The following is a 12,486-nucleotide window of genomic DNA, read 5'->3' as shown; positions in this document are numbered from 1 at the left end:
TAAATACAGAGAGGACAGAGTATATAGCTGTATACAGGGAGACAGGCAGTGCCGAGCATGCACACCACGGTCTAAAGAGAGAGCGGAGAGAGTATATAGCTGTATACTGGGAGACAGGCAGTGCCGAGCATGCACACCACGGTCTAAAGAGAGAGCGGAGAGAGTATATAGCTGTATACAGGGAGAAAGGCAGTGCCGAGCATGCACCCCAGGGTCTAAAGAGAGAGCGGAGAGAGTATATAGCTGTATACTGGGAGACAGGCAGTGCCGAGCATGCACCCCAGGGTCTAAAGAGAGAGCGGAGAGAGTATATAGCTGTATACAGGGAGACAGGCAGGGCCGAGCATGCACCCCAGGGTCTAAAGAGAGAGCGGACAGAGTATATAGCTGTATACAGGGAGACAGGCAGTGCCGAGCATGCACCCCAGGGTCTAAAGAGAGAGCGGAGAGAGTATATAGCTGTATACTGGGAGACAGGCAGTGCCGAGCATGCACCCCAGGGTCTAAAGAGAGAGCGGAGAGAGTATATAGCTGTATACTGGGAGACAGGCAGTGCCGAGCATGCACCCCAGGGTCTAAAGAGAGAGCGGAGAGAGTATATAGCTGTATACAGGGAGACAGGCAGTGCCGAGCATGCACCCCAGGGTCTAAAGAGAGAGCGCAGAGAGTATATAGCTGTATACAGGGAGACAGGCAGTGCCGAGCATGCACCCCAGGGTCTAAAGAGAGAGCGGAGAGAGTATATAGCTGTATACTGGGAGACAGGCAGTGCCGAGCATGCACCCCAGGGTCTAAATACTGAGCAGAGAGAGTATATAGCTGTATACAGGGAGACAGGCAGTGCCGAGCATGCACCCCAGGGTCTAAATACTGAGCAGAGAGAGTATATAACTGTATACTGGGAGACAAAATATCTAAGGACAGGGATACGGCAGTGCCGAGCATGCACTCAGTCCTATAGATTGTATTGTCCCCACAGGTATGGCCGCATCACCAGGGACCACCAGGCTGTGGACCCCCAATACTCAGACCATCAGGACGTGTCCAGCTGATGCGCCCTCTAGTGGAAGCTGAGTGTTAGTATATAATGTCATCAGAGTGTGTATAGAGCGTCCCCTGTGACGGGACATGATGCCTCACGCCCCTCCCCCATCACATCTTCTTATTTACATTAACCCTAACCCTGCCTGCCCATGACCTGACGCCATGACGCTGGAGCGGCCACCGCAGGGCTCCTCACCTGGTTGCAGACTCCTTTCTCTTCCTCCACTGAGCAGTTTCGGGGACACACATTACGTAGACAGAACGGGCCGGACAGCGGACTCCTGCAGACGCAGCTCTGACCGCGGCACACCCTGTTGGTTCCACATGGCGGGTGACATTCGTGCACCGTGTAGGTGGCGTTAAAACCGGACGGCTCAGTGTTATTTGCTTCATAATACACAACCAGGACCCCTAAACATGGAGGAGACAGACACGGCATACACTATGTGACAGACAAGGAGTGGTCTGGGCTGTAGAGTGTATACTGCCCCCTGCTGGAATCTATGGGTCCCAATATTCCCTAGCAGGGCTTACCCGTGGTCGCCTCTACAGTAAGGGGCGCTTCTCCACGACCTCGTCCACAAAATGCCCCCAACAAGCTGCGATCTGTCTGCAGGAGCCCCGTGTCCAGGAAAGCTGGAATCCCATCAAAGATGTACACGTAACTGTGCTGGAAGGAGAGGAACGTGACATCAATATGGCGGCGGCAAATACGTGTGAGCGGGAGGACGAGGGGGGTCTCTGGCTCACCGTGCAGGGGATATTGAAGTCCGGCTGTAAGCTGAGGCTGAGCCGCGGGCAGTTGGCTTCTGGGTGGCACGGCTCGGTGTGAGAGGACACGCTCAGCATCCACAGACAGTAAGACCCGCCGGGAGAGCCGAGCGCAGAGGACGAGACGCGCGAAAGCAGCTGGCGACCCTGGCACTCCAGGTAACACGTACCGCCATTCCTAGGGACAGACAACACCATTACTACATGTGTATATACAGTGCGGACTCTCCAATCTGAGGGGTCTCCCATGCCCTGACCATGAGAATGGGGTCCCTTGTGCCCGATAGGAATGGAGCGGTATGGGAAAGCCGAAACTAGCAAAGTCCCATAGAGATAAGAGGAGTACGCCCGCACGGGACCTGGCACTCCATTCATAGGGAACACGCAGGACCCCCTAACCCACGATGCCAAGACCCCCGGTTTATGACTGATACCTTGCAGTAACTGAAATATCCGTTTAAAACTGGAGATCAGCGGGGGTCCGGCAGTCAGGACCCCTTGGATCAGCTGTATGTAGCCACAGCAGCGCTCCCCAAGTCACTACCACGTCACAGGCCACGTCAAGTCACGTTCACTGGTCACATGGCAAGATGGCAGTTCTGTCCTATTCAAGTGAATGGGGCTGAACTGCAATACCATGCATAGCCACTATACAGTGTACGGCGCTGTGCTCGGTAAGGAGCCACCTGAAGGTGTGGTCTGTTCGGCTGGGGGCCTGGGTGTCGGACCCCCACCAGTCTTTAGCTGATATCCTATCCTAAGTAAGCCTGGAAACCTCCTTTACTCCTCCCTGAGCGCAGTACCTGGGGTCCCCATAATACCCCGGGGCACATTTGTCGCAGTGTTCTCCCTGTGTATTGTCGGTGCAGTAGCAGACACCCGTCGCCCGATTACAGTAGCCCATTTCCAGCGTTCCGTGCTTGTTGCAGGCACACTCCTGGCACCCTGGCTTCTGTGTGGCACTGCCAAAGCTACCAGGCTTACACTCCTGGCACCGAGCGCCCTGTGTCCAATCTGAAAGACAGAAGTAACTCTCAGCACAGGAGAACATACAAGACAACACGTATGTACACACAAGCAGCATGGCGGTGCCCATCATCGCTTACCCTGGCAGGAGTCACATACACCCGGCCCCTGAGTGCAGGTGCTATGGAAGTTGCAGCCACAATCCACGCTGCACTCCACGCCACTCTCTACCACACTCGTCTGGTTGGACGTCCACCCCAGGTCACACAGGCAGGAGTAAGATGGCGGCCCGCTGCACGTTCCATGGGAGCATTCATTGTAACACCTAAATGTGTACACCGCCGTATATAAGTAATAACACGACACGAGGTCACATACGCTATACCGCCATACTGTACAGCTACTCACGTCTGGTTACAGTGTGTCACCCCGTCTCCTGTATACCCGCGATCACAGTGACACTCATAGGAGTCGGGGGTGTTGCGGCAGGTGGCGTCTCTATGGCAGATGGCCATGCCCAGTCTACACTCATCCACATCCGGGCAGGAATCGTACGACCACTCAGCAGGTTCAGCGAGGACACCAGAGTAGGACAAGGCCCGGGAGCAGGAGGTGAAGCCCCGCACCCCTGAGTAATCCCCCGAGAAGCACCTAAAGCAGAAGACGTGTCAGGAGGCGGCACATGTACCCAGACACGTACACGACCCCGCTGAGGGGCCTCCGAATACATCACTCACCGGCCCACCGTCGGGTTGTCAATGTTTCCGCACCAGCCACACTCGAAATTCTGCAAACACTCCCGGCAAGTGTTAAAGCGGGAACAGTCCATGCACTGAGGTACGGAGTGAACGCTGCAGAGGAAAGAGGGGGGTGAACAGGGGGGAGGGGCAAAGAAACTAATATGAGGGGAGATCCCTGATATCATGTACAGATGAGCTAACTGATCAGAGCAAACACCCCCCACTCACCAGTCTCTACACCCCCCACTCACCAGTCATACCAGTCTCTACACCCCCCACTCACCTGTCATACCAGTCTCTACACCCCCCACTCACCAGTCTCTACACCCCCCACTCACCAGTCATACCAGTCTCTACACCCCCCACTCACCTGTCATAGCAGTCTCTACACCCCCCACTCACCAGTCTCTACACCCCCCACTCACCAGTCATACCAGTCTCTACACCCCCCACTCACCTGTCATACCAGTCTCTACACACCCCCCTCACCTGTCATACCAGTCTCTACACCCCCCACTCACCAGTCATACCAGTCTCTACACCCCCCACTCACCTGTCATACCAGTCTCTACACCCCCCACTCACCAGACTCTACACCCCCCACTCACCTGTCATAGCAGTCTCTACACCCCCCACCACACTCACATATCATACCAGTCTCTACACCCCCCACTCACCAGCCATACCAGTCTCTACACCCCCCACTCACCAGTCATACCAGTCTCTACACCCCCCACTCACCTGTCATACCAGTCTCTACACCCCCCCTCACCTGTCATACCAGTCTCTACACCCCCCACTCACCAGTCATACCAGTCTCTACACCCCCCACTCACCTGTCATACCAGTCTCTACACCCCCCACTCACCAGACTCTACACCCCCCACTCACCTGTCATAGCAGTCTCTACACCCCCCACCACACTCACATATCATACCAGTCTCTACACCCCCCACTCACCAGCCATACCAGTCTCTACACCCCCCACTCACCAGTCATACCAGTCTCTACACCCCCCACCACACTCACATATCATACCAGTCTCTACACCCCCCACTCACCAGCCATACCAGTCTCTACACCCCCCACTCACCAGTCATACCAGTCTCTACACCCCCCACTCACCTGTCATACCAGTCTCTACACCCCCCACTCACCTGTCATACCAGTCTCTACACCCCCCACTCACCAGTCATACCAGTCTCTACACCCCCACCACACTCACCAGTCATACCAGTCTCTACACCGCCCACTCACCAGTCATACCAGTCTCTACACCCCCCACTCACCAGTCATACCAGTCTCTACACCCCCCACTCACCAGTCATACCAGTCTCTACACCCCCCACTCACCAGTCATACCAGTCTCTACACCCCCCACTCACCAGTCATACCAGTCTCTACACCCCCCACTCACCAGTCATACCAGTCTCTACACCCCCACCACACTCACCAGTCATACCAGTCTCTACACCCCCCACCACACTCACCTGTCATACCAGTCTCTACACCCCCCACTCACCTGTCATAGCAGTCTCTACACCCCCCATTCACCAGTCTCTACACCCCCCACTCACCAGTCATACCAGTCTCTACACCCCCCACTCACCTGTCATACCAGTCTCTACACCCCCCACTCACCTGTCATACCAGTCTCTACACCCCCCACCCCACTCATCTGTCATACCAGTCTCTACACCCCCCCACTCACCTGTCATACCAGTCTCTACACCCCCCATCACACTCACCAGTCATACCAGTCTCTACACCCCCCATCACACTCACCAGTCATACCAGTCTCTACACCCCCCACTCACCTGTCATACCAGTCTCTACACCCCCCCACCACACTCACCTGTCATACCAGTCTCTACACCCCCCCACCACACTCACCTGTCATACCAGTCTCTACAGTCTCCGTATGGATATTTAGCCAGATACGCAGCAAAATAGAAGCAGCTCCCCGTGGACTGGCACCAGGCGCAGTGACTGGAGTTGGAGAGACATTCGGAGCAGGTCTTACGCCTGGAAGCAGAGAAGCAGATACATGTAGAGCCCTGTACAGACACAGCCCTGGCCCTCAGTTATGTCAATACTTACTGGTGACAGGCCCGAGGACAGTCCCTGGCCGATCGCACAGACCCATTCACGCGCCCTCTCCGGCTGCACAGGGAGTCTCCCTTCTTATTGCTGTGTATCTGCCACTCGCAGTACTGGTCCTGGAGCACAGAAGACAATGGAGTAAAGCAGAGGACTCGCCACCATAGTCAGCGCAGGTCCGGGCTCCGCCATCACTCACCTCGCTGCAGGCCTCACAGTCCCGGTACTCCTCGCACAGCTGACAATTACCCGGTGATAGGATGAGGGGAGTATCATGGCAGAACTTGGCCCATTCGCTTGTTAGCCTGTGGTGACAGGTCCGGGTCTTGGAGCACCAGCCACAGCTCTGATCCGCCAGGCAGGCCAAACAGGACGGGTAATAGCACTCCTCAGAGCGATGGGGCTCCAGGAACAGGAAGGAGATCTCCTGCCGAGAGAAGAAGCATGACCGTCAGAGAGCGAGCGCAACGCAGGGAGACCTCACACTCAGCACAATGGACGGACCCCTGCAACAAAGATGGGTGCAGCCAACAGGATGAAGGGGCTCCGAGCACTCCCAAATCTTTATTCTGACATTTGGTGGACATGTCCATGGGACACGTCATAGGTGCAGAACCCTCCCTAGGGCCCCCCTAACCCCAGCCATGTGGAAAACACATATCACGGGACACCAAGGGGTTAACACGGGTGAGACATCAAATCATTAACATGCAAGGTGACTTACGCTGCCCCCATGGACGCCGGTGCGGTCCCAGGTCAGGCTCAGCTCGCTGGTGTGGCCGATGCCAGTGTTGTTGAGAAATCCTTCGATCTGCACGGCGTAGCGACTCCCCCGATCTGCATTAGGGAATAATCGCTCCCCGCTATTCCGCTGCAGAGAACGCCGCTCCTTATCCTGGTGCACAAACCAGCGGCCCACCTCCTCCTGCCAGCAAAAAGAGCAAAGCTCATGACATCACTACAGTGACATCACTGCCTGGGGGGGGGCAAAGAGGGGCGGAATAAACCTTCTAAATCTGGGAGCATCGGAGGTCTAGGGGGAGTTAGAGACAAGGTGCCCATCTGTCGGCCCACCTACCTCTCCTGCAGACTACTCACCATCTGGGTTATGGTCCCCGGGTAGCGCCCAAGTCGAGCCACGACATAAAAGCGTTGGATGCGAGCCCAGATAGAGACACGATCAGGGGGGGAGCTTGGGCTGAGCATGGGGTATATAAACCCTTTATAGACCAGAGACACGTCCATCTCGGTGCTGGGGCTCAGGGTGATGGTCGTACTCCGCACAATGGACACCTGAGGAAGACACGGGCACTTATCATGTGCAGGAGACTCTGGTGGGTGCATTCTGGATGAGAGTAATGTCCAGGGCCCCGGGCACCAGATTAATGGGACTGGACAGGGACAGTTACCCGGTCCGGCTGAGACTCGTTACGCGGCTGCTGATAGGTGATCAGGTGAAGGCCAGGCAGGAAGTTGTTGGTGCGGCAGCCGTCTGGAGACGTGATGAAGGTGTTCTGACTGCCCCACCAGCCGTACGTGCCAGAGATCTGCCCGACCCGACACGAGGAGCGATCTGGGGGAGGCACACGATGGGAAAAACAGTCACAAAAAGTAAAAAAAAAAAAACAGCAAAAAACAGGAAACATTAAAATAGAGGCGCGCACCTGAGAGGGGCATGCAGGTCTCGTTCTGTACACACCACCCAAAGGTGCGCGGGATGTGAGAGGAGGTGCTGAGGTTACTGCTGAACACCAGGCACGACTGACAGTCAGACAGGAGCCGCGCCAGGCCCAGGCAGCTCTTATCCGGGCACTGCCACAAAACACAGGAAAAAACACACAGTAAAGCAACACGCTGCAAAGAAGAGACACAACGCAGGAGCTGGACCCACACGGCACGTACTATCTTATTAGGCTGAGGGGTCTGGCAGCTGCTGTGGCACCACGTGCACTCGGGATCCTTGGAGCAGATGATCTCGTCTGTATACATGGAGCAGTAGTCCAGGTGGTACTACAAGAACCAGCACAAACAGGTTATCTATGTGCTAGAGGCAGAGACAATGCAGCCCAACCTCCCCGTATACTCACATCCTGCACAGGGGGCTGGTACACGGATACAGGAACCTTATAGGCCAGCAAGTCTCCACGTGGAGTACCACTATACCCTCCGGCCACTAGCAATACCCCACCTTTCATCAGAGCCGCAACATGAGAGTACCGACCACCACCCATAGTCTGTGGACCTGCACAGAGAGGGGAGATAGCTGTATAATCTGTATGTAGTGAGCTCCCCCTAGTGGTGACTGTATAATCTGTATGTAGTGAGCTCCCTCTAGTGGTGACTGTATAATCTGTATGTAGTGAGCTCCCTCTAGTGGTGACTGTATAATCTGTATGTAGTGAGCTCCCCCTAGTGGTGACTGTATAATCTGTATGTAGTGAGCTCCCTCTAGTGGTGACTGTATAATCTGTATGTAGTGAGCTCCCTCTAGTGGTGACTGTATAATCTGTATGTAGTGAGCTCCCCCTAGTGGTGACTGTATAATCTGTATGTAGTGAGCTCCCTCTAGTGGTGACTGTATAATCTGTATGTAGTGAGCTCCCTCTAGTGGTGACTGTATAATCTGTATGTAGTGAGCTCCTCCTAGTGGTGACTGTATAATCTGTATGTAGTGAGCTCCCTCTAGTGGTGACTGTATAATCTGTACGTAGTGAGCTCCTCCTAGTGGTGACTGTATAATCTGTATGTAGTGAGCTCCCTCTAGTGGTGACTGTATAATCTGTATGTAGTGAGCTCCTCCTAGTGGTGACTGTATAATCTGGATGTAGTGAGCTCCCCCTAGTGGTGACTGTATAATCTGTATGTAGTGAGCTCCTCCTAGTGGTGATTGTATAATCTGTACGTAGTGAGCTCCTCCTAGTGGTGACTGTATAATCTGTATGTAGTGAGCTCCCCCTAGTGGTGACTGTATAATCTGTATGTAGTGAGCTCCCCCTAGTGGTGACTGTATAATCTGTATGTAGTGAGCTCCCTCTAGTGGTGACTGTATAATCTGTATGTAGTGAGCTCTCCTAGTGGTGACTGTATAATCTATATGTAGTGAGCTCCCTCTAGTGGTGACTGTATAATCTGTATGTAGTGAGCTCCTCCTAGTGGTGACTGTATAATCTGTATGTAGTGAGCTCCTCCTAGTGGTGACTGTATAATCTGTATGTAGTGAGCTCCCCCTAGTGGTGACTGTATAATCTGTATGTAGTGAGCTCCCTCTAGTGGTGACTGTATAATCTGTATGTAGTGAGCTCCTCCTAGTGGTGACTGTATAATCTGTACGTAGTGAGCTCCTCCTAGTGGTGACTGTATAATCTGTACGTAGTGAGCTCCTCCTAGTGGTGACTGTATAATCTGTACGTAGTGAGCTCCTCCTAGTGGTGACTGTATAATCTGTATGTAGTGAGCTCCCCCTAGTGGTGACTGTATAATCTGTATGTAGTGAGCTCCCCCTAGTGGTGACTGTATAATCTGTATGTAGTGAGCTCCTCCTAGTGGTGACTGTATGTAGTGAGCTCCCTCTAGTGGTGACTGTATAATCTGTATGTAGTGAGCTCCCCCTAGTGGTGACTGTATAATCTGTATGTAGTGAGCTCCCCCTAGTGGTGACTGTATAATCTGTATGTAGTGAGCTCCCTCTAGTGGTGACTGTATAATCTGTATGTAGTGAGCTCCCCCTAGTGGTGACTGTATAATCTGTATGTAGTGATCTCCCCCTAGTGGTGACTGTATAATCTGTATGTAGTGAGCTCCCCCTAGTGGTGACTGTATAATCTGTATTTAGTGAGCTCCCCCTAGTGGTGACTGTATAATCTATATGTAGTGAGCTCTCCTAGTAGTGAAGACTGTATAATCTGTATGTAGTGAGCTCCCCCTAGTGGTGACTGTATAATCTGTATGTAGTGATCTCCCCCTAGTGGTGACTGTATAATCTGTATGTAGTGAGCTCCCCCTAGTGGTGACTGTATAATCTGTATGTAGTGAGCTCCCCCTAGTGGTGACTGTATAATCTGTATGTAGTGAGCTCCCCCTAGTGGTGACTGTATAATCTGTATGTAGTGAGCTCCCTCTAGTGGTGACTGTATAATCTGTATGTAGTGATCTCCCCCTAGTGGTGACTGTATAATCTGTATGTAGTGAGCTCCCCCTAGTGGTGACTGTATAATCTGTATGTAGTGAGCTCCCCCTAGTGGTGACTGTATAATCTGTATGTAGTGAGCTCCCCCTAGTGGTGACTGTATAATCTGTATGTAGTGAGCTCCCTCTAGTGGTGACTGTATAATCTGTATGTAGTGAGCTCCTCCTAGTGGTGACTGTATAATCTGTATGTAGTGAGCTCCCTCTAGTGGTGACTGTATAATCTGTATGTAGTGAGCTCCTCCTAGTGGTGACTGTGTAATCTGTATGTAGTGAGCGCCCCCTAGTGGTGACTGTATAATCTGTATGTAGTGAGCTCCTCCTAGTGGTGACTGTGTAATCTGTATGTAGTGAGCTCCCCCTAGTGGTGACTGTATAATCTGTATGTAGTGAGCTCCCTCTAGTGGTGACTGTATAATCTGTATGTAGTGAGCTCCTCCTAGTGGTGACTGTATAATCTGTATGTAGTGAGCTCTCCCTAGTGGTGACTGTATAATCTGTATGTAGTGAGCTCCCTCTAGTGGTGACTGTATAATCTGTATGTAGTGAGCTCCTCCTAGTGGTGACTGTATAATCTGTATGTAGTGAGCTCCCTCTAGTGGTGACTGTATAATCTGTATGTAGTGAGCTCCTCCTAGTGGTGACTGTATAATCTGTATGTAGTGAGCTCCCTCTAGTGGTGACTGTATAATCTGTATGTAGTGAGCTCCCTCTAGTGGTGACTGTATAATCTGTATGTAGTGAGCGCCCCCTAGTGGTGAGTGTATAATGACCAGTACTACTCTTACCATGGTGGGGGGGCATGATCTGGCTCAGGGTGTTGCTGGGAACCCACTGGTGGCAACCAAGATGGTAGAAGAAGATTTCCTGGTCATAGCATTTCTCCTCCTGGTAGTGAATGTGCAGGTTGCCCCCTGTAAGTAAATATCAACAGTGACAGGAGGAACAGCAGAGTACAGGCTGCAGAGTTACATTCCTGCATCACAAAAGAGACTTCTAGAAATTCTATAGATAATGCTCTTATTGTGTGACTTGGGGGGGGGGGTCATACCAATCCCCTATACACTCTGCTTGCAGTCAGTTAATAGACAGGTCTTCTCCTGACAACCTGTCCTGACCTTGTACTTCTCACAGCTGAGACTCTGGTACAGTTGTATCCCGGCCATGCAATCCTCACCGATATGACAAGTATTAGGTCACTGACATGAAGCAGAGGTCCTGAGCAGTATATATGTGATCTCACCGTATATCACCATGTAATTCCCTATGATGGTGGCGCTGTGGAAGGCTCTCTCCCGGGGACCGCCGCGGTTACCCTCCCGGGGCTTCAGGGTGGTCCAGTAATTAAAATCCACGTGAAACAAATCTGTGGTGTTCACACGTATGCTGAATCTACAGAGGGTGGAAACAATCAGCAATGCAAAGAATACAGTGAGGGGTCACCTGCCGAGACGTCAGCAGCACAGGAAAGAGTCCACAGCAGCTGCTCAGCGAGGGTCCCGGGGTCCCCCCAACCAATTGCATACTGACAAGATACCCTACGGATAGGTCATCAATATAAACCCCCAGACCCATTCTCCATTCCCAGGCGGTTTGCCGCTTACCGCGCTGTGGACGGCCGGTGCCCTCCATAGACCAGCAGGGATCGGGACGCAGCGTGGAACACCATGGAGTGGCCGGCGGCCGCCGGGGGCTTCCCTCCAGCTGGCAGCACCTCCTCCCATTCCCACGAGTGCAGGTTGAAACGGAACATCTTGGAGGAAAACACATCCCGAGACGTCCGTCCTGAGAAGAAGATGATATTGAGCTGCGTCTATGACACGTACCTTCACATATCGCTCATGACTACACGCGTGACTTACCACCAAACACATACAGCCAGTTATCTACAGTGGCCGCAGCGTGGTTGGCTAGAGGTGGGGGGCGCAGGGTGCTAAAGGAGCTCAGGTCAACCCAACGCTCCTCTAAGGGCAGGAACACCCAGGTGTCATTGGTCAGCCTCCCACCAGGCAGCTCCCCGCCAAATAAGACCAATGTGCCGTTCCATTCTACCGCAACGTGTGAATGCCGAGCCGCCTGAGGAAAGAGGAGACAGCGGCCGATCACTCATCATACCGATCATGTAATGTCCTAGGTCTGCGCTCACTGATCCCTCCACCATGGTCCTTAGATTAACCCCTTCACTGCCCTATACTACCATAGACCCTTACATTACCTCCCACTACCCTAGACCACCAGAGATCCTTACATTACCCCCCTCTACCCTAAGACCACCAGAGATCCTTACATTATCCCCCCACTACTCTAGACCACCAGAGATCCTTACATTACCCCCCTCTACCCTAAGACCACCGGAGATCCTTACATTAGCTCCCTTCTACCCTAAGACCACCAGAGATCCTTACATTACCCCCCCCTCTACCCTAAGACCACCAGAGATCCTTACATTATCCCCCCCACTACCCTAAGACCACCGGAGATCCTTACATTACCCCCACTACCCTAAGACCACCAGAGATCCTTACATTACCCCCCCCCCTCTACCCTAAGACCACCAGAGATCCTTACATTATCCCCCCCACTACCCTAAGACCACCAGAGATCCTTACATTATCCCCCCACTACCCTAAGACCACCAGAGATCCTTACATTACCCCCCCACTACCCTAAGACCACCAGA

General features: G+C 52.9%; 1 protein-coding gene across 1 annotated transcript in view; it reads right to left on the bottom strand.

Moving 5' to 3' along the window:
• The window catches only part of MEGF8 (multiple EGF like domains 8), a gene marked incomplete at its 5' end in the record, with an annotated part of 50,451 nt that extends 38,569 nt beyond the window's left edge, over positions 1–11,882 (bottom strand). The window contains 20 exons of the mRNA XM_075262059.1: positions 1,241–1,455; positions 1,579–1,714; positions 1,795–1,993; positions 2,619–2,829; positions 2,922–3,106; positions 3,190–3,432; positions 3,519–3,632; positions 5,415–5,546; positions 5,622–5,740; positions 5,821–6,048; positions 6,346–6,546; positions 6,720–6,914; positions 7,031–7,194; positions 7,286–7,433; positions 7,524–7,631; positions 7,709–7,863; positions 10,595–10,720; positions 11,050–11,198; positions 11,411–11,591; positions 11,669–11,882. Coding sequence (XP_075118160.1) covers positions 1,241–1,455; positions 1,579–1,714; positions 1,795–1,993; positions 2,619–2,829; positions 2,922–3,106; positions 3,190–3,432; positions 3,519–3,632; positions 5,415–5,546; positions 5,622–5,740; positions 5,821–6,048; positions 6,346–6,546; positions 6,720–6,914; positions 7,031–7,194; positions 7,286–7,433; positions 7,524–7,631; positions 7,709–7,863; positions 10,595–10,720; positions 11,050–11,198; positions 11,411–11,591; positions 11,669–11,882 — 3,423 coding nt within the window. The remainder of the gene's footprint in view (positions 1–1,240; positions 1,456–1,578; positions 1,715–1,794; positions 1,994–2,618; positions 2,830–2,921; positions 3,107–3,189; positions 3,433–3,518; positions 3,633–5,414; positions 5,547–5,621; positions 5,741–5,820; positions 6,049–6,345; positions 6,547–6,719; positions 6,915–7,030; positions 7,195–7,285; positions 7,434–7,523; positions 7,632–7,708; positions 7,864–10,594; positions 10,721–11,049; positions 11,199–11,410; positions 11,592–11,668) is intronic.
• Positions 11,883–12,486: the final 604 nt, after the last annotated feature.

The sequence above is a fragment of the Leptodactylus fuscus genome, unplaced genomic scaffold (genome assembly GCF_031893055.1).
Source record: "Leptodactylus fuscus isolate aLepFus1 unplaced genomic scaffold, aLepFus1.hap2 HAP2_SCAFFOLD_85, whole genome shotgun sequence".
Classification (NCBI taxonomy): domain Eukaryota; kingdom Metazoa; phylum Chordata; class Amphibia; order Anura; family Leptodactylidae; genus Leptodactylus; species Leptodactylus fuscus.
Note: the sequence above shows the minus strand (reverse complement) of the source record. Positions and strands in the feature narration are given on the sequence as shown.